General features: G+C 33.8%; 2 protein-coding genes and 1 pseudogene across 4 annotated transcripts; 2 read left to right on the top strand and 1 right to left on the bottom strand.

Annotated features, from left to right (window-relative positions):
- The first annotated feature begins 776 nt into the window (after positions 1 to 776).
- On the top strand, positions 777 to 5,567 carry LOC110722785 (polyadenylate-binding protein-interacting protein 11-like). Of its 3 annotated transcripts, none has more exons than XM_021902080.1 (11): positions 777 to 1,317; positions 1,429 to 1,800; positions 1,938 to 2,048; positions 2,129 to 2,173; positions 2,340 to 2,412; positions 2,504 to 2,616; positions 2,715 to 2,774; positions 2,864 to 2,911; positions 3,003 to 3,071; positions 4,815 to 4,876; positions 4,979 to 5,567. In XM_021902080.1, exons 2-11 carry the CDS (start codon positions 1,489 to 1,491, stop codon positions 5,034 to 5,036), a joined length of 951 nt encoding a protein of 316 aa, XP_021757772.1. In that variant the 5' UTR covers positions 777 to 1,317; positions 1,429 to 1,488; the 3' UTR covers positions 5,037 to 5,567. The 3 variants fall into 3 exon arrangements, with proteins under 3 accessions (XP_021757772.1, XP_021757770.1, XP_021757773.1); XM_021902078.1 differs by having other exon boundaries at positions 780 to 1,317; positions 1,425 to 1,800; XM_021902081.1 differs by having other exon boundaries at positions 781 to 1,317; positions 1,425 to 1,800; positions 1,941 to 2,048.
- A 1,821-nt stretch (positions 5,568 to 7,388) lies between these two features.
- On the top strand, positions 7,389 to 8,009 carry LOC110722533. The gene has a single exon (XM_021901802.1). The coding sequence runs from the start codon at positions 7,389 to 7,391 to the stop codon at positions 8,007 to 8,009; it is 621 nt and encodes a 206-aa protein (XP_021757494.1).
- Positions 8,010 to 10,126: 2,117 nt separating this feature from the next.
- LOC110722532 lies at positions 10,127 to 12,542 on the bottom strand (annotated as a pseudogene).
- Positions 12,543 to 21,483: the final 8,941 nt, after the last annotated feature.

Here is a 21,483-nt window from a genome sequence, read left to right as displayed (position 1 = left end):
ATTGCACCAATTTTATGTACGTACCAAAAATACATTAAAGACTATTGTTTGGTTAATGCTAATAAAAAAAATGTAAATGAAGGAAAATGAAATATATTAAAGAGTATATTGTGTTATGTGGGAAAATTGTGCAAAAAATTTACCTACCTCTATAAATTCATTTTTTTTTTTAGGAATTGTAATTTCTTTAATGCCAACCAAACAAATTAAACTAAACCAATTTGATAGAGTATAAAACATATTCCTGGGCCTCAAAGCTGATGGCTGATGGTTGAGGCCCAGGAATATGTTTTATACTCTATCACAATAAGTTATTGACTTAATCCAATACTCCATGTCAAATAAAGAATATGAGTTGTACGGAGTAGTTAAATTGGACTAATACATGTAAGATCCAATGATCATTTTTTTTGTATATGGAAAAAATTCTACTAGATCGAACTTTTCACAAGCTAAAAACCTCAACCACAAGACTATAGACGAAAAAAAATTCAAGTTTATTTTCTTGATAAATAATTCATGTTATTTCAAATGACAATGTCATAAATAAATGCGTAATTTTGTACGTATACTAGCATATGATATTACAATTTTACCCCTTATTAAAGAAAATATGCTTATCAAGAAAATAAAACGAGACTTCTTCCCTAAAATTGTTAAATCCAAAAATCGTAACTGATAAGCTTCTACACACTTTATTAAGGTAATAATAAAGTGAAACCACTCCCAATTTCACCAATTATCACTTGATAATCAAACAATTTAGTTATATCTCTAAAATCTAGATCATATATTAGCATGGGACATTGTGGCATGCATCATCCTATTCATCCATTATTCTCTCTCACCCTCCAAAACCCACTCCATCACATCCACCAATCAAATCCCACCACATGTCACCTTTAGACTTGGCACCTCTTTCTCATATTTCCAATACGTCAAAAATTCATGACAATTTTATTTTTTAAATATCAATCATAATAATAACCCATAAAAAAAAAAAAAAAAGTTAGTAGGTTCTGAAAAAGGAAGCGTTTTTCGCCATTTTTGGAAGGATTTGTAGCAGACTCAAACTTGATCTTCTGCTCCCCTTTCACCTTATGATCCAACACGACAAAATTTTCTCTCTCCTCTAATTTCATTCCAATACTTTCTCATTTAATGCCCTAATTTTTTCTTTCATAAAAATAGAAATTTCCCATTTTTTTTCTTAATCTTTCCCCCCTTTTAGAAGAATCTCGAGGTGGGGTTAGGTTTCAAATAAATCAATCACTCGTTGTGTAGTTCATTCGATCATTCAAACTTCCTTAAACCCAGGTAATACCCTTTTCTTTAATTTCTTTTATACTATCAAATCTATAATTTTTTTATATTCAGTATTATAATCTATAGTTTTTAATGTGGTTTTATATTGATTGAATTAGGTAGGCGGATTTTTCAAAGGAGAGAGAAAAAGAAGAGTTGTTGAGAGTTTAGGAAGAAGAAGAAATGGCAGTGGTTGAAAATGGTGTTAAGGGTGATTTGGGTGCTGAAAATGGGTCATCAATGAATCGGACCTCCAACAACACGAACAATACCAACAACAATGAAAATCATAAAAGAGAAATGAGGGAATTGGAGGAAATGTTATCGCAATTAAACCCATGTGCTCAAGAATTTGTTCCGCCATCTCTTCTCAGTAGTCAGCATCAATTTCCCCCTCAATTTCCTCGATCGTTTGTTCCTAATTTTGGTCCTCCTACTATGGATGATCCGTTTCGAATCTTCCCGAATCCTCAGAATAATCTTAATCCGAGAAAGGTTCGAGTGATTTTTTTTTTGTTTTTTTTTTCTTTCTTTCTTCTGTTTTTTTTTTTTGTGAATTTTTAACTGTTTATTGAATCTGTTGTTGTGTGTGATAAGATTGTCATTTATTGAAATGGGTTGTTTGTGTGTAGAAGAAGGGTAATTATGGTCAAGGAAAGCGTAGGCCAAATAATCGAACTGGTATGGCACAAAGGGAAGAAGTTATTAGAAGGACTGTTTATGTTTCTGATATTGATCAACAGGTATTCTATCACTTTCATTTAAAGAAAAAATTAAATCATTTTTGTATTTTCTAAAATTATATCTGGGGGTTTTTTGGTAGGTTACTGAAGAGCAGCTGGCTGGTCTTTTCATCAACTATGGACCGGTATTTGATTTCATAGACTCAAATTCTATCAGTTTTTTTTTGGCAGTATTTGCTTTTGAATTTGTTAAAAATAAATTAGTCTACAAGCAGTAGTTTTTCTTTGTGTTTTTGTTGAATTTTATCATTAGTTCTGAATAGTATTGTAAATTGTATCACTCTCTTTTAGGTGGTGGATTGCCGTGTTTGTGGTGACCCGAATTCTGTGCTTCGGTTCGCTTTTGTTGAGTTCACAGATGAGGGTAATGCATTGAACATGTCCTTATTGTAGTTTCAAAATCAAAACTTTGATTCTTTAAGTTTAACAAAGCAACTTGTTATGTGGTGCTGCAGAAGGTGCACAGGCTGCATTGAGTCTGTCTGGTACTATGCTTGGCTTTTATCCGATCAAAGTTCTGCCTTCTAAGACTGCAATTGCTCCTGTAAACCCTACTTTTTTGCCCCAGGTGAGTGTCATCGCCATCATCACCATTCATATTGCTTTTAGGCTTATTGTTTTGTTTCTCCATTTTAACATATTATACTTGGATAATTTTGACTTCAGAACGACGATGAGCGTGAAATGTGTGCAAGAACTGTTTACTGCACCAATATCGATAAGAAGGTGCCTTTTCTTTTTCTTGCAGTTGTTTTTTCGTTGTTCATCGTCAAAATTTGTATGCTGGTTTAATGTATGTCTCCCTGGTTGTGTAGGTCTCACAGACTGAAATCAAAGTATTTTTCGAGACAATTTGTGGAGAGGTTTGTGGCTTAGTCTTGCCTGGAAAAATTTACTGTATTACTTTCTTTTTGTTTAGGGTCTTTGTTGAACTGCAGATCTTGTTTGTTTCAGGTTCGTCGCTTAAGGATGCTTGGAGATCATCACCATTCTACTCGTATTTGTTTTGTTGAGTTTGAGATGGTAAGTATTTTCATTTTCATTTTTTTGGTTCCTTTTTTGTTATTTTATCAAATGTCGTTCCTTGATAAGTGCTCTGTTTTAAACTTGAACACCTATATATATTGTTTTCTGAAGTCTGTGATCGTCATTACTGCCATTGTTCACCTAGTTGGTTAGTTGATATCTTAGTTCTCCCATAATTTGGGCTATGGAAGTTGTAAGGCTTCAAGATTTCATTGCTGACGTTGAGTAAAATAACTTTAGAGAAATTGTAGTTCTAGACCTTATTGTTTAATTTTTCTTTATATTGAATAGGTATTATATCCTTTTAGGGTCCAACATTGTACATTGATGAATAGAATGTCAAATTATGTACATCAATTCAACCATACACTTTTTTGTTTTTGAGGTGTATGTGGGATTAGTTAATGCGATAAAAGTCTTATCACTATATACCTGCACAATACCTGCACAATGTGATTTTTGATCCCAATTAACAATGGATTTATCCTCCAATATAACTGACCTTCAGTCAGTTAAAAATTTAAAATGTTGTGTTCCTGAATTATGTTTTCAGTCAAAGCTTATTGAGTATTTATATACTATGGAAGTGTATTAAAAAAAAAAAAACCATATATACTATGGAAGTGAAATAATTATAATGTAGGATAAAACATTGTTTCACCTTTCCGCTGGAGCTTTTCAATGTGGGATCATTTTTAACTCCTGCTCTCTAAATATTTTTTTCAAGGTTTGAAATTTTTATAAAGGTGTTGAATGCATTATTTGTGCTCAGCTTATAGTGGAAAGTGTAGCACAATTACCTCTGACATTGTGGTTTGGAAGTAATAAGTTGAAGTGTCTAAAAGCCTCGAAGCTGTAAATTGCATGATGATGAATGTCGATATGTAATTTAGGTGGTCCTGCAGTATTATGGCTGCACTTTCTGACTGATGTTTAGGTTAATGCCCTAATCCTTCTTTGTCTACCACTGTAACTCTAATGAAATGCAGCACTAATTACATGCTCTTTGGAACTTTTTTTTTTCTTTTTTCTTGTGGCACTTGCTGTCAGCATACTTCCTAAAATGTTGAACTATAAATTTTTTTAACATTTACTTGCTATCAAATACATCTGTTCCCTCTTGGTTAAATTAGTGTTTCTGGAGTGTGACTTTTGGGTGCTTAAAATTTTTCTTCAACTGAGTAGAGTATATTTTTATTCCACTTCTCTGTGGTTGTCTGTCCTGCAACTTGCAACAGTTAGAGAGTATATCATGCTTTACTTCTAATCTCTATGATAGAAAAATATCTGAAAGTCTCCATCTATGTTGTGTACTGTCTTTCTAGTTGAACTATCTGAAAGGTTGGCTAATATAGGCAGAGGTTTGTAGGCGAATACTTGTTGTGCAACAGAAGGCATAAGGGCATTTGCTGACTTTGGCATAAATCTGTTTTGTTTACCAATTTCATGAACTCTGTCACTTTATTAATGCTGCCACTGATGTATTTTGGATCGTGGGTGTTAGTGGTATAGCTGCCTTTTGACTTCTATGCGAATAGAAAATAATTCAGCACTTGTTATTCTCTGATTTGATCAAGTAATCAACCTAGTAGATGAACCGAAAAATAGTTATTTTAAATCATCAACCTAGTGAATGAAGAGAAAATTTAAGAAAACAGGATATATAAAGATTATAGTGAAGACTCAATGGAGAATTTTTAAAGCATGTTACTGATGCGCTTTACCATTTGACCTCTTCAGGCTGAAAGTGCTATAGCAGCTCTGAATTGCAGTGGTGTGGTCTTGGGAACTTCGGCTATAAGGTCAGATACCATATATCAGAGTTCGGTGTATTTATATGAATACCCGTGTATTTCACTACAGCTCTGTTTACGTGTTGTTTTTGGTGGATTGTATTTGTACAGGGTCAGCCCATCCAAGACACCAGTTCGCCCTCGTGCTCCCAGAAAACCTATGCACTGATTCATCTTTGCTCTTTTGAGGAACAGGAGTACTTTTTGTATATTTTGGACATAGATGACTATGTAAAGATGCTATACTCCTACTTGGTGTTTCTGCCTATCTGAGCCTGAATTATTCTTATCAGGGAGTATCGTATTTCATTTTGGGTCTACTTAATGGCATAGAGTTGGATGGAATTTTGAGGATCTTGCAAGGTTGTATATGATGCACGGCTGAATGAAGGTGCAGCTGTTTTTGACTTGACAATTCTACTTATAACTTAACTATGATTACCCATTGTGGTAGCAGTTATTGAGGTTTTTTTTAATGTTTCCTATCAGCTATTATGAGTTTCAAGCTCATGTTTACGTTATCTATGTCGTCCTGGATTCTTGAATTGCCATGAATTTGACACATCTGCTATTTATTTGCTATTACCTGCCTAACTTGTAATCTGCTGTATGCCTGTATGGCTGTATCTGCCATTGGAATTCTACATGTACTAGTTGTATACGGGATGGAACATGAACTATGTTTCCAACTTTCCATGTATATATCTTTCATTTGCTTAAGCAGACTGTTTGGGGCTTTGAGGTGGTCTTATTACCCCTCACTCTGCCTTTTGTCATATCAAGATGAGAATGTTTTCCCTCATCTCAGAGAGTGGATTTAAGGGTCCACGCTTATCCTCGTTCCCTAGGGTGTGCCTTATTAGTTACTACCTAAATTTGCTCTCGAGAGTTTTCCGACTCAGAGATTTGTTTATCAGACCTCTTTGGGATGCTGATGGTGTCTAATGCCTGTTACTCTTAAGCGAGTCACTCTACAGGTTGTAAGGAAAATTTATAGCGTCCCCCTGGGGATGTGAAACCATTATAGATTTGTTATTGTTTCTGAGACCTGAAATTTGGTGATATTATACCTACACTTTACTGTGAAAGTTGAGCTTGGGTTTAGGAAGTTACAAACTGTCATCTGTCCCCTGAGGGGATACAGGAAGCTTCTAGCAACTGGAACCTTTTGGTAGTTATTACATCATATTAATGGAGTTACTTGAGTAACAGACTGTCATTAAGCAGTATCTGTCTCAAACACTGCGCTGGCAGTAATTAGTAAAAGTAGTGCAGCCTGTGCAAGATACAAAACATGTTAAAGAGTAAAAAAGTGGGATGCTAATATGCTATTGTTGAATTTTCCTTTTCTTCTTTACAAAAGTCTAAAGGGAGCTACTGGGCATTGGGTGGATTTAAAGTCCGGAACCATCCTCGAGTTCATGTACATCATTTTCTCCCGAAGTTTATGTAGGCTTTTGGTAGAAATAATTGTGAATGAACTCTAAACTCTATGCATTGTGTCGGACTAAACCTAATTTATTCTATTTTATTATTATTTTTTAAATGAATATGTGAGTGGGGTGTTACACTGTTACATCTTACATGTATGGAAAGTTATTAGTGGTTCTTACTTAAATATATTAGTATTTCTTTTCTATTAAGCTGCATACTTTTGTTACCTTTTGAGCTGCCAGATACTATATAAGTCATTTGCATTAGGAATGTGGTTATAAGGTGGATTCAGGCTTAAAGTTAGAGGATTTTGAGGGCAATATATTCTATTTTGTAGTTTTGATGTTTCTTTAATTAGAAGTGCATGTATTAGTGGAGTTAACAACCACTAATATAAACCTTTTTAGCTGCAAACTGCAGTTGATTGCTGCATAATAATCCACTTACTTTAAAAGGATAGTGATACTTTGGGATTGGGAATATATTTTGTTTTTTAAAGCAGCGGGAAAAAAAAATTCTTATTCCTTGGTATAGAATATAGACATAGCCTTTGTTAAAGGGAAAGTGAAGGTTATGATGAGGTTTAGTGGACCACTTCAATGAGTCTTGGGTGTGTTTTTGACCATCTTTCTTTGGCTTAGCCTGTGGATGTTGGAGACACCATCAGATTCAGACCACTGCTTAACACTGGCTTATTTATATGTGCTCGTAGCGTGATGTTGAATTACTCTTAGATCTGGTTTTTCTTGTTATAAGATGAATCGCTTTTTGTTTGTTCTCTTATCATTTGTTAGTCAAAAGATTAGTAAAGATTGAGGTGAGGGGACCAGGGGAACATGAATTTAATACTTCACTATTTTAGAACATAGTCGTGGCATTGCCCGGGTTTAAAACTAGTTTTTTTTTTTTTTTCACAAGTTATAAATCAATAATTTGCCGACCAAAACCAACCCCCCTGCATTTATACCAGAATCCCACTAGATCAGCATAACTGCATTGCTGAAATTAAGGGGATGACTGGAAAATGCTTTCTGTGTCAAAAAAGCCTCTTATAGTTGGAACAAACCAGTAGTTAGTACTAGTCATCATGGGAAATTGCTTGTTTGGTGGCATGGGAGGTGCGGAGGAGGCTGAGACCATCCAAGTTGTCACAGCAAATGGCGGTATTATGGAATTCCATGGCCCTATAACAGTTGGCTTCATCTTGGAAGAATTTCCTTGCCACGCCATTTTTAAGAGTGATGATCTCTTCTGGAAGCCGTTGTTAAACAATGAAGAGCTTCATCCTGGAGTTTCGTACTTGCTTCTTCCGCTTCATACGAGTAAAGAATATAAAGACGAGTTTGATGTTAAGGTAGGGCATGTTAGATCCAAGAGTATACCTACAGGTACAACAGGAGGGAATGCAGGTTATAGGATGTCCTTTGATAGCAGGAGTACAACTCAAAGCAATGTTCTCAAGAGATCAAATACTGATGTCTTTTCGAGGTACAGCAATAGAGGAGGAGCAAAAGAAGGAGTTTGGAAGGTGAAGCTGGTGATAACTCCAGAGCAGTTGGTGGAGATACTGTCACAAGAAGCGCGCACTGAGGAGTTGATTGAGAGTGTCAGAACCGTAGCAAAATGTGGCTGCAATGGGGCCGCCTCTACCGGGTTTTCAGATCAATGGAGTGTAGCTAGTAGCAGGGCATCCTCAAAGAAAGATTAGTATCCCGAGAAACTTAGTTTACTTCGTAATCTCTTATTAAACTTTTATTTTTCTTTGGGGGGAAGTGGGGTGGGAACAAAGAAAAGAGCATAGCTGCTGATTTTGCTTGTGCTGCTAACAAGATTTCTGCCTGTATAGTTTCTGGAAGAGTCCTTTTAAGAGATGCTGAATTCTGCCTTAAGCAGACATTTGAATGTGCAAGTGATCTGAATTATGCAATGAACTCCTTTAGCTAATATGATTATATCTAATGAATTTTATGTTCGTGTAATTTGTGTTTGTGCTTGTTATCGAAAGTTCTACCTGTAAATTTTATGTCCCCTTCTCTGTACTGTGATTAATCACCCATGGAAGAGCCGCGAATCTAGCATAAATCTAGATTAAATTATTCAGGTTTATTTATGGTAAAAGTTCTTTGCTACACATGTAGTGTTTTGCAAATTTCATTAGTAGAGCCAATCTAGTCAGTGATCTGGTGGCATCAAAGCCACATCTCGAATATCCTGCAGAACAACTTGAATGGAGTCTCGGATGCATCATTTCTCTGTATTAGGGTCTAACAACGACTATGCATTGAGGTCTAGTCAGATTCGGGTCTGGGTGTTGAGGTTCGACGAGTTGTCCAAGATGGCCTGGATACGAAGGCCGAGAATATACCTAGCCAACCTATCCACCAAAAAAAAAAATCTGCATTAAAGATTAAAGTAAATATCCTGTCATTGTAGGGCTGGGTGAAGGGTGTTGGGCAAGCTACGGCTTCTTTGGTTGCAATTTAGCTTTCCCCCTGAAATTTGGGCCTTTACTTTAATGCTCTTTATGTTAGATAAGCATGGAAATTGCATGGGGAAATCATTGGCTGCTGTCTTCTTTGTTCCTCTTTTTGCTTCCTTTGCCTTGATTATGTCTAGCTTCTCTTTTTTCCCTTTCACAGTTTCTGTTAGGTCTTTTTCATTGTCATCTGTATTATTTGCAAGCCCATCAAGAAAGAGCATTATCCTTGGGGCGGCAAGGCCGGCAACAATTCAATTTATTGTGTTTGAGATGAATCGGAGGTTTAGAGTTGGCATAAGTTATCCTAACCTAAATTGCACTTTATGACAAAGAGTTTGACATAAGATTAATTAAGTTGGATTAAAGTAAATGTTTTCAACACGACCGACTTTAACTTGTTCATTGCATTAGTATTTCTTTTGTTAGAGAGCATGGTCAAAAGACTCAAAACTACACTTCCAAAGGCTAGAGAAACCATTCATATTCAGAGTGAAAATGTGGAATAACAATTTTATCAAACACCATTACTAATGACTACCCTAAGATATGGATCAAAATCCAAAATAAAGGGTACAAAGTGATAATGGGTGAACATGGTAAGATAAGCGTGAAAAGTGTGAATATACATCTAAGTCTAACACAGCACTTGCCCATCTATTGCTGTTGAATTGACTTTTGTTTGAACAATTAATGATACTTTGAATTGACTTATTTACAAAGATATTTGGTAAAATTGCTGGGTGGTAATTATCAACAATATGCATAGTAACTATACACCAATAAAAAGAGGCTATTAAACAACATTTTACTGAACATGTGTTTACATTTACTTAAGCATAATGAACATGTTCTTCTTCTTCTTCTGTACTTGTTTAAGGTATCTGTCCCACAGAAAGGCAAGACAGAAAAGGGCATAAAATGTGTCATTTTCACACATCAATTTAGGAAGGGCAAGACAAGAAGAAGACACACTGTGTCATATTCACACATCAATCAAGAACACTAACTAGAGAAGTGACAGAAGAGTTTTCTTCAATTAATTTTATCCCCCTCTTACCTGTCACAATATTAGAGAATGGATTAGCAAGGCCAGGAAGAAATTCTGAGGCTCTAAGCACTTACAATGATTCTTATCTACTTATAACTGCAGGCTTTGAAAATAATCAAATACATTTACCAATGCTTTTAGACACCAAAAGGTCAATAAACAATAATTATAACTAATTTTAAATGAAATCTATATTATTCGACTTCTGTTATAGAGGATGTGAAGTCCACTTTTTATATATTTCTGTATCTGATGTTAAAATCCATCCATAATATTAAATTGATAAGAAAAGGCAAAGTTTGATGAGCTAGTACAAAAGGGACAAATAAAAAAGAAAGACATGGTTTAACCTTCGATGAGACTCTGATAAGAAGGTTTACCATACTGACATACTCCTGCTTCCCTCAAAGAGAGAAATAAATCTAGCAGTAGGAAGTAGCATAAGAAGCAGTCAAGATGGCCAACTTTCTTTCCTGTAAGCACATATCTGGCATTAGTATCTGTTCAACTTTTGATTCTTTTATTTTAAACAATGTGCAACTTGAATATGCTACATGCACAATGTGTGCTCTCCAGTTCAAACAAGTAAAAACAAGCTTACTTTCTCTTTTTTCGATCAATGCCACTATACATCATGTCATTCTTGCAACACCAGATGCAGTTTGGAAAACATATTGCATAGGAGAAAGGGCTGGAGAAGTAGCCGGAATTGAAAGAATAGCAGGCGGTAGGGGTGGTGGGCAGTAGTTGAAGGTGGAGGTGCAGGAGCAGGTTCGGGAATGAATTTGGGGAAAATGTATTTCAGCCTATTGTTTCTGTAGTTCTTCCAGAAATAAAACTGTTATCTGTGAGTCAATTCCTGAAAATTTTGAAGTGATAGTTGATCATGTAAGAGCATCCTGAATTCCTGCTGAAAAATTATTTTTTCTCTAGAATTTGATGACAAATACAATTGTATTAAATAGCAGACAACTCAAAACCATGAGGGTTGAGGTCTGGTTTAGGATCCTTTTCCTTACCTTAAAATAAATATATAGATAAATCATGTATCTCTCCTATAAAATAGAAGAATCATGTCCAGGTATTGAAGCTATTGCCCAATTCATATTATATATTTTGGTAAATAGGAAGAAGAAATGAACATTGAAGCAATATTTATCAAGTAGACAGTCCATTTGGTAGTCGACTGGTCGGTAATAAACTATGACAATGGCAATGAGCTTTGGCCTTTGGGTACTTTTAAAGTGAAAACTCCATATTAAAGCCCATGGTATTTTATGCACCTGAACTTGTGATAGACGGATAGACCTATTTGTAAAACTAGACATTCCTATCACAAGACTGTGATGGACCTTTTTTTAGAAATAACTAGGTCGAAGAATCATATAGTAACCCATATCCTAAACATGTGGACTTTTAACCCCCTAACCTCCACCAAGAGATTTAGGGAAATGGGGAAAAGGGAAATCCAGCATATCATTTGCAACAGCAAGCAAAACTAAAACAATTCATTCCTTGGATATCATGTCAAAAAAAAAAAAAAAAAAAAAAATCTTACATTTCCTCTAACTCAGAATTTATGGTGAAAAGAACAAAGCTTGGATAACTGCTAGAAGGACTGTGATAAACTAGGTAACCCATGTATTACTATTGCTAGCTGACTAGCTCATTAGGGCACGAAGGTAAACCAACACGAATCATGCTGTTTCCAAAATTAAGGTGTAATTTATAGAACAGGCTACATGGGGTAGTACAAATGCCCTTGCTCCAAAACCAATGACAAGTCACAAACAATTCTTTTCATCCTCATCATTTCCAAGCTTTTGATGCATCAATCAAAGTCGATAAAAGAGAAATAAGATAACATAATTACCTTGCTCCCGGGATGAGCTATTGTATTACAGAAGTTTGCATTTTGCAACAGCTCGAGGAAGAACAAGTAGTGAGGATACCTAAATGTGACAGTGTCATGTCAACACTTAACAGGCAAGAGAATAGGCTAGCCAAAATAAATTTACAAAAAGTATCATCCATTTGGCAAATTGCATGTTTCAAATCAGCTATTAAGTTGACATAACAAATATACTTACATTATATATTTTTAAGACTTTGGCCGCTGCCAATACTGAAGGTATTTCAAATAACCAATGAAAATCTCGTCTTCAAAATAGCAATTCTGTGCCAAATCTGCACACAGGTAAAACTTTTCCGTTTATTTTGAAGTTCACATTGTGCAACCCCAGGTCTCACATCATTAGTTATAGGAGAAGTAATATACAATGGATGTAAGTTGGACTGGCTAAACACTGAACAAATTCCAATTCAAGTAAAAAGTGTTGTCATCCATCATCTTGATCCTTGTGGTACATCAAACCAAATGGAGCCTAATTGAAAGTCTCATGAATATTCATCAGCAAAATACAGTGTAGATATTACAATTTTCATGACAAACCAACAACAAATCTAAACATAGATTAGGGAAAGCAATAAATGAAGCTGGAGACTGTAAACCCCTATCGAGTTCCCGGTCCTCAACTGAACGGTCAAAAGGCATACAGGAACACATATAGATAGACTAGATTATGAGCAGCCATTCTCTTGTTCCAACCAAGGTTCAAATCTTGGCTTTTCCTCAGGAAGAACAAGCAACCAGTAATTGACATTTTATCATTGTTTCCATATTCAAGAACTTTATATGCTAGTAAGCTTTGCATTGATTCATCTACAAATTTGGCTTGAAATAATTAAGAATAACCCCAATAAAATTCAACGAATAACAAATTGTATGAACAATTACACTACAACATTAAAATCATCGTAACAAGTTCAATTGAAATTGAAATTCCTATTTTTCTCAAATTGCACCAAAATTACAAAACTTATATAATCAAATTCCATAAATTCATGAACAACATCCAGTAAATTTCAACCAATGTACCTCATAATTCCAGCATATAAGAATGAGGGAGCCCCAGTTAATCTCCGAGATTAACATTCTCTCACAATTTTATGCATTTGTTTTCGTGCCACTTTACTATTTCACTTTTATTATTTTAAAAATAAAAGTAAAACAATATATTGTGAGAGGAGATTAACTTTTCATGTCAATCTCAGAGATTAACTTGAATTCTCTCTTAATATAGCCCATGAGATTTAATAAAAGGTGATCACTATATTTAAGAGTCCAAATTAAAAGATATGAATCCATTATCATAAAGATATAACGAGTGATTGCATGTTAATTGGTATTGATTAACAATTACAAGGGTTGATAACAAACATGCAAACCATAATAGCACACATAAAGTACACAAAACTTAAAAATCATATTCCACGTCATGAAAGGCTTGGGAATAACAACAATAATATGATTACATATTAAGGATTATTATTTGAGCAATACTTAAATTAAGATCAAACCTCGTATGTACTTGTGTACTTATGGTTATGTTAGACTAGGTTTGATCGTAATTTTAAGGTTATACTTAAGTAACCCCTAATAATCAACGAGTAAAATCTGACCGACCGAGCAACTCCTGTCCGACTTAATAACTCCTGACCGAGTGAGTAATCCCTAACCGATCGAGTAACCCTTAACCAATCAAGTAACCTATGAGCGAGTGAGTAATCTTTAAAGCACTAAAAAAGTAACTTTCATAATGATTGGTCACATGGTGTGACCAGCCACTTAAAAAATAAAGTTTGTGTTTATAGTAATCTTTTATGCGAGTTACTTTTAACTAACTAAACTAAGTGATATTTATCGCAAATTTGTGATTAGATATGACAACATACGTATGTAATATTTCAATCCCACTTCACCAATATTTTGAAATCATGAGATTAATTACATGCATAATATAATATGGGTGGCGCACTGCACCAAAGCTGATTAGTTTCAGTTAAGAGAGTTTTACTACTTACTAGTTACTACTCCTACTACTTACACAATAGTCTTGGTCTTAATTATGGCCATTAAGCTTAAGCCCTTAAAATTCTATCCATAATCATGATTTGGGCCAAACTTATTAATTGACAGAACAACTACTTCCTAACATGCACTTTCAGCCTCTTTCTCCACATACTTGTATACTCGTCTATTTCACGAGAGATATACGTCACTTTTTTTTTTGTTTTCTTTTTTTTGTTTGAACGAATCCATCACTGTTATATTGTTGGTTGCCTATTTGAATTTTCTTGTGTTTTTTTCTAGTTTCCGTACATAACTCGTCAAGTCCATAAATGCACATGTGTATTAGTGTATACTGCTAAATTGTTAAGTACGGTGACGGATTCAGAAATTTAGTTATGGTGATATGGAATTAAATTTGTTAAAAAAAATTTATAGAACACAAAATTTGTCATACTAGCCTTTCAAATATTAATTTCACACTCTTACTCTTTATTCATCATTGCATGTATTTCACTTGTCATGCAAATTATAATTTTAAGCTAACGACTTTGTTAAAAATTTTTTATAAAACTCAAAATTTGTCATACTAGACTTTCAAATAATTATTAATTTGTCTATAATTGAACAAAACAAATAAGCCATTATATAAATTAAAGGTTACACTTAAATAAAGATTTAAGCTATGCAAGCTATAACTTTAAGCTAACGACTACACATATATATACACTAAAACATACTTGTTATATATATTGAATTAAGTATAACTAGCCTTCTGACCCGTGCAATGCACGGGTTATTCATAAAAAATTGCATTGAAAGATGAATTAGGATATATCAATAAGCCATTATGCTTATAATGTGTGATAAAAAATATGATTAAGAAATTTAATTTTTGGAATTGTAATTGAAAATGGGGATTAAATAAAGGTGGAGGGGTTAAAATTAAAGAGAGAAAAGCAAAAGGTTGAATTGAAGAGGGGAGATGAAGATGAAGATGAAGTGTATATAGAAGATGAAGCATATAATTTTAATGAAAGAATTAAAGAAATATAGTGTAATAAAAAAATTAATTAATAGTATAAGAAGACATGTGGCATTTAGGTTAGAGAAAAAAATATTGAAGTGTAATAGGATATAGACATGTATTTTCCTTGATTATAGTTTTTAAATACTAAATATAGATATAGATATAGATTAATCATATACACTTACTTAAACACATTTCCATAATACTCCGTATAACGCACGAGTATATTAATTGCACAATATTATTAGTACAAGAAAATTTGCAATGAAAAATACAATAGGGTTTTTATTTTACAAGAATTGATACTCCGTATAAATTTGTGTGAAAAAATTACTAAGTACAAAGATAATTATTGTCACATCCAGGAACATATAGGATTTCCTTACAAGAAAATAATTTTTTTAAAAAAAATAAAAAAGAAGTTGCTGTTGAATAAAATCAAAAGAGCACATCTAAGAGACCAGTTATCCATAAAAAGCGGTCTTTTTTTTAAATCTACAGCTACAGAAAATGACAGTACCTAAGAGATCAGTTATTTATAAAACGGATCTCTTTTTATTTTATCATTAGACTGTCGACATGCGCAACACACATCATGGTTACTGGTTAGGCACTTAGGCCAGTTACTATAGGAGCATCTAATATACCTTTTAATTTTTTTTTTTATAAAAAAATAGGTCAATTTTGTTAACCGTTATTTTTTTGTTAACAGTTATACCTCTGTGTGCCCCGTATGTTAGCCACTGCTATATTAATCAGCTTTAGTGTATATTAGTCTGTTTAAGATGCTAATTTGATGATCATCTGGTTTAAATCTCTTTCATTTAGTTGTCCATTTTAAGAATCAAATAACAATTTTAAGTCTCCCTTTAAAGCATATTTAGTAGTTCTCTACTTGTCCCTATCATGTCCCTTTCAAATCAACCTAATTATTTACAATATTGTTAAAAGACATTCACACGTGTCACTCTATAGGTTTTTCAACAAGCCTATAATTTAACGACTCTATTACAAAGATCCATTTTCATCTTAAGTTAGCTTTCATCCCTAGATCACTCTATAATTCCCCCTCCCCTATAATATCCCATAGTTATACAATAAATTAATTCTCGGTATATCACTATGATAAAGAAAAATTACAAATTAAGCAACAATCTTGTAATTAAATCACCAAAGATATCCGGTTAGCAACACGAATTTGCAAATCGCAGTGATATCAACAAATGTCAACCCATCATTTAATCACGCATAAAAACTTATTATGAAAATGTCATTTACTAATGTGGACCGGGTTTGTTTGTTTACTTAGCTACTTAATTATCACATAATTTGCAATCCTAATTATTCAAGGTGATAAACTTAGACCGGGTTTGACAGCAACAATTATATACAGGATTCAGCACACGCAAACTTTTAATTTCCGCAAAAACCTTTTACACTCAAAAGACGTTCAGCCTGGTTAACCAGAACGTCTAGCTCATCATGATCAGAGTCTGAAATACTGCCGAAGAATATATGGGAGCTAAGCAAATATCAGAAAACAATTCCAAAGGTTTTACAGTAATATGGGATGAAACAGGCTTAAGAAAATCTCTACAAAGTACCTCGTCCAGAATGATTAGTAATTGTAAAAACTTCGAGTCCGGGCCATATAAAATTATGAACAAGTCCTAGAGCAGAGCCAGTTAGAAGAATTAAATCACCCCTGCATGTTGTTAGCAACATCACGAGCCTGGATATAGTGCAGCCTCTTAGCTTAATGTAAACAATATAAGTGGAGTTTATTCAGTCTTACCATCTAGACTCTGATGGCATGCCATTGAAGATAAACAAACTTAAGCCTGTAATTTTGGTGATCAACAAGGGAGATTTTTATCTGCAGATTAGATAGCGTCTCTAGGAGGCATGGGGCAAAAAAATTCATAATTCCAGCATATAAGAATGAGGGAGCCCCAGTTAATCTCCGAGATTAACATTCTCTCACAATTTTATGCATTTGTTTTCGTGCCACTTTACTATTTCACTTTTATTATTTTAAAAATAAAAGTAAAACAATATATTGTGAGAGGAGATTAACTTTTCATGTCAATCTCAGAGATTAACTTGAATTCTCTCTTAATATAGCCCATGAGATTTAATAAAAGGTGATCACTATATTTAAGAGTCCAAATTAAAAGATATGAATCCATTATCATAAAGATATAACGAGTGATTGCATGTTAATTGGTATTGATTAACAATTACAAGGGTTGATAACAAACATGCAAACCATAATAGCACACATAAAGTACACAAAACTTAAAAATCATATTCCACGTCATGAAAGGCTTGGGAATAACAACAATAATATGATTACATATTAAGGATTATTATTTGAGCAATATTTAAATTAAGATCAAACCTCGTATGTACTTGTGTACTTATGGTTATGTTAGACCAGGTTTGATCGTAATTTTAAGGTTATACTTAAGTAACCCCTAATAATCAACGAGTAAAATCTGACCGACCGAGTAACTCCTGTCCGACTTAATAACTCCTGGCCGAGTGAGTAATCCCTAACCGATCGAGTAACCCTTAACCAATCAAGTAACCTATGAGCGAGTGAGTAATCTTTAAAGCACTAAAAAAGTAACTTTCATAATGATTGGTCACATGGTGTGACCAGCCACTTAAAAAATAAAGTTTGTGTTTATAGTAATCTTTTATGCGAGTTACTTTTAACTAACTAAACTAAGTGATATTTATCGCAAATTTGTGATTAGATATGACAACATACGTATGTAATATTTCAATCCCACTTCACCAATATTTTGAAATCATGAGATTAATGACATGCATAATATAATATGGGTGGCGCACTGCACCAAAGCTGATTAGTTTCAGTTAAGAGAGTTTTACTACTTACTAGTTACTACTCCTACTACTTACACAATAGTCTTGGTCTTAATTATGGCCATTAAGCTTAAGCCCTTAAAATTCTATCCATAATCATGATTTGGGCCAAACTTATTAATTGACAGAACAACTACTTCCTAACATGCACTTTCAGCCTCTTTCTCCACATACTTGTATACTCGTCTATTTCACGAGAGATATACGTCACTTTTTCTTTTTTTTTTTTCTTTTTTTTGTTTGAACGAATCCATCACTGTTATATTGTTGGTTGCCTATTTGAATTTTCTTGTGTTTTTTTCTAGTTTCCGTACATAACTCGTCAAGTCCATAAATGCACATGTGTATTAGTGTATACTGCTAAATTGTTAAGTACGGTGGCGGATTCAGAAATTTAGTTATGGTAATATGGAATTAAATTTGTTAAAAAAAATTTATAGAACACAAAATTTGTCATACTAGACTTTCAAATATTAATTTCACACTCTTACTCTTTATTCATCATTGCATGTATTTCACTTGTCATGCAAATTATAATTTTAAGCTAACGACTTTGTTAAAAAAATTTTATAAAACTCAAAATTTGTCATACTAGACTTTCAAATAATTATTAATTTGTCTATAATTGAACAAAACAAATAAGCCATTATATAAATTAAAGGTTACACTTAAATAAAGATTTAAGCTATGCAAGCTATAACTTTAAGCTAACGACTACACATATATATACACTAAAACATACTTGTTATATATATTGAATTAAGTATAACTAGCCTTCTGACCCGTGCAATGCACGGGTTATTCATAAAAAATTGCATTGAAAGATGAATTAGGATATATCAATAAGCCATTATGCTTATAATGTGTGATAAAAAATATGATTAAGAAATTTAATTTTTGGAATTGTAATTGAAAATGGGGATTAAATAAAGGTGGAGGGGTTAAAATTAAAGAGAGAAAAGCAAAAGGTTGAATTGAAGAGGGGAGATGATGATGAAGATGAAGTGTATATAGAAGATGAAGCATATAATTTTAATGAAAGAATTAAAGAAATATAGTGTAATAAAAAAATTAATTAATAGTATAAGAAGACATGTGGCATTTAGGTTAGAGAAAAAAATATTGAAGTGTAATAGGATATAGACATGTATTTTCCTTGATTATAGTTTTTAAATACTAAATATAGATATAGATATAGATTAATCATATACACTTACTTAAACACATTTCCATAATACTCCGTATAACGCACGAGTATATTAATTGCACAATATTATTAGTACAAGAAAATTTGCAATGAAAAATACAATAGGGTTTTTATTTTACAAGAATTGATACTCCGTATAAATTTGTGTGAAAAAATTACTAAGTACAAAGATAATTATTGTCACATCCAGGAACATATAGGATTTCCTTACAAGAAAATAATTTTTTTAAAAAAAATAAAAAAGAAGTTGCTGTTGAATAAAATCAAAAGAGCACATCTAAGAGACCAATTATCCATAAAAAGCGGTCTTTTTTTTAAATCTACAGCTACAGAAAATGACAGTACCTAAGAGATCAATTATTTATAAAACGGATCTCTTTTTATTTTATCATTAGACTGTCGACATGCGCAACACACATCATGGTTACTGGTTAGGCACTTAGGCCAGTTACTATAGGAGCATCTAATATACCTTTTAATTTTTTTTTTTATAAAAAGATAGGTCAATTTTGTTAACCGTTATTTTTTTGTTAACAGTTATACCTCTGTGTGCCCCGTATGTTAGCCACTGCTTAAGTAACCCAACACTCGACACACAAACTTGGTTCAACCTTGATGGTAGCCGTCTCATCTCTTGACTTTGAGGTTATATATGTAAGTTTGGAGTTTGTTCCATATTAGTTGGGAGGTTAAAAAAATTAACCAGATTGGTATAATATATTTTTAAAAAGTCAAATTTATGTCACATTGGTGAAAAAAAAAAAAAAAAAAAAAAACCTATATTGTGGTCGAACACCACAAAAAGGGAGGAGGGTAATTTCCGTGTTATCTAAACTCAAAGGATACGAAAGAATGAAGATAGTTTGCTGAGTATCTTCTTTTGGAGATATGTCATCTAACTAATACTTCTACTTCTAATTGTAATTCTATTTATACTTGAAAATGGTGCTTTCACTGAAGATTATAAGGTGAAGGGTCATAATATGATGTAAGATGGAGGGCTTCCCCTTACCCTAACAAGCCCCCTTTTGTAGGACCAATTCATTATGTTTGCCTTTGGCTATTATGTTTTTTTTGCATACTTTGTGTTTGGAATGGAGGAGAGTGACCCCACCAATTAAACTTGTAACAAGTTTTCATTCTAATTTTACTAAATTGAATTGGCTGGTTTTAAAAAAAGGCCCAACTTAATTAGTTGATGAACATATGAACAACCCCATGAGACTTCAAAAAAATTAGATAAAAGGACGTACGAATGCATGTTGTAGTGCCATCGATGTGTACGTAGATCGATCAATGTTTCCAATATTAGTTTGAGCTGATCTGATCTAATAACAAAGCAATAATGAATTAATGATATTCCATTTGAATATATATTTGGGGGTGCAAACCATGCATCTTAAACCCTGTTAAGACATAAAAAGGGTTAGTTGTGTAGAAATAACCATAATTAGTTCCTTAATCAAAGGGACTAAATATTAACCAATTTAGTCTGCAAATATTTAGGCTGTAATCTTGGTAGTAGTTGCCTAATTTACAGGATACTTCTGTGTATAAATATTTGTACTATCACAAGCAATAAACACACAAAAAAATTACAAACCCTATTCCGCGTTATTTTTCTCTATATGGTATCAGAGCCGTAAGGTTCGATTTGGGAAACGAAACCTTGTTTTTCCTCATCATTTATCGGAGAACTTACCTGCGATGGACGAACAACCACCAAACAACCAGTTAATTTCCATGGAACAAATGTTCCAATTATTCCAGAAAATGAACAAAACACAAAATAATCCAGAATCCGGCACATCACAAACAATGCGTGTGGCCGAAAAATTAACCTTCACGAATTACACAAAATGGTGTAAACTGATGCAAATAGCAATTGGTGGTCGGGGAAGGCTCAATCACATCACTGCCAACCCCGTACCATTGGACGATCCGGAGTACACACAATGGGCACAACGGGACTCATTAGTTCTCTCCTGGATCATCGAAAACATCGATGGAGATCTAGTGAACCAATTTCTAGATTATAAATATGCTCGAGATCTATGGAAGGGCATTGAAACCTTACTCAGTAGTGGGAGGGACGAATTACAGACCTTTGATCTGAACACAAAGGCTGCATCTTTGAAGCAGGGAAACGAAAAGTTAGAGGTGTATTTCAGTAAACTGAATACCCTCTGGAAAGAGATTGATAGGAGAATGCCAAATCCAATGCAGTGCCCAGAAGATATCACTCTCTTTAATTCGTTTATACAGAGGCAAAGATTATACCAATTTTTGGCCGGTGTAAACGACTCACTGGACAAAGAGAAGAGGGACTTACTGAATCACGACCCTCTTCCATCAATTGACGCAACATACGCGTTCATTAGACGGAAAATTACCCGTCGCGGGATAATGACCGGCGTTTCATCATCAGGACAAAATCCCTCAAAAATTGGAAGCGGGCTCGTTGCTAATCGTCGGTCGGAATCCTCATTCCGGCGAGAAGACAAAACCCACCTAAAATGTACCCATTGTGGAGGAACGAAACACACCAAGAAAGGGTGTTTCAAAATTATCGGGTATCCAGAATGGTGGGAGGAGTACATGAAGAAGAAGGCCGCC

This window comes from Chenopodium quinoa, unplaced genomic scaffold, assembly GCF_001683475.1.
Source record: "Chenopodium quinoa cultivar QQ74 unplaced genomic scaffold, ASM168347v1, whole genome shotgun sequence".
NCBI classification, from domain to species: Eukaryota; Viridiplantae; Streptophyta; class Magnoliopsida; order Caryophyllales; family Amaranthaceae; genus Chenopodium; species Chenopodium quinoa.
The sequence above is the reverse complement of the archived record's forward strand: the minus strand, read 5'-3'. Positions and strand labels throughout refer to the sequence as shown.

Excerpts from the sequence above, each read along its gene's own strand:
- LOC110722785 (XM_021902080.1), top strand. The coding sequence starts at position 1,489 with ATGGCAGTGGTTGAAAATGGTGTTAAGGGTGATTTGGGTGCTGAAAAT. Across the intron at positions 2,174-2,339 it reads TTTTCATCAACTATGGACCG|GTGGTGGATTGCCGTGTTTG; the intron begins GTATTTGATTTC and ends ACTCTCTTTTAG. Across the intron at positions 2,912-3,002 it reads TCGAGACAATTTGTGGAGAG|GTTCGTCGCTTAAGGATGCT; the intron begins GTTTGTGGCTTA and ends TGTTTGTTTCAG.
- LOC110722533 (XM_021901802.1), top strand. The coding sequence starts at position 7,389 with ATGGGAAATTGCTTGTTTGGTGGCATGGGAGGTGCGGAGGAGGCTGAG.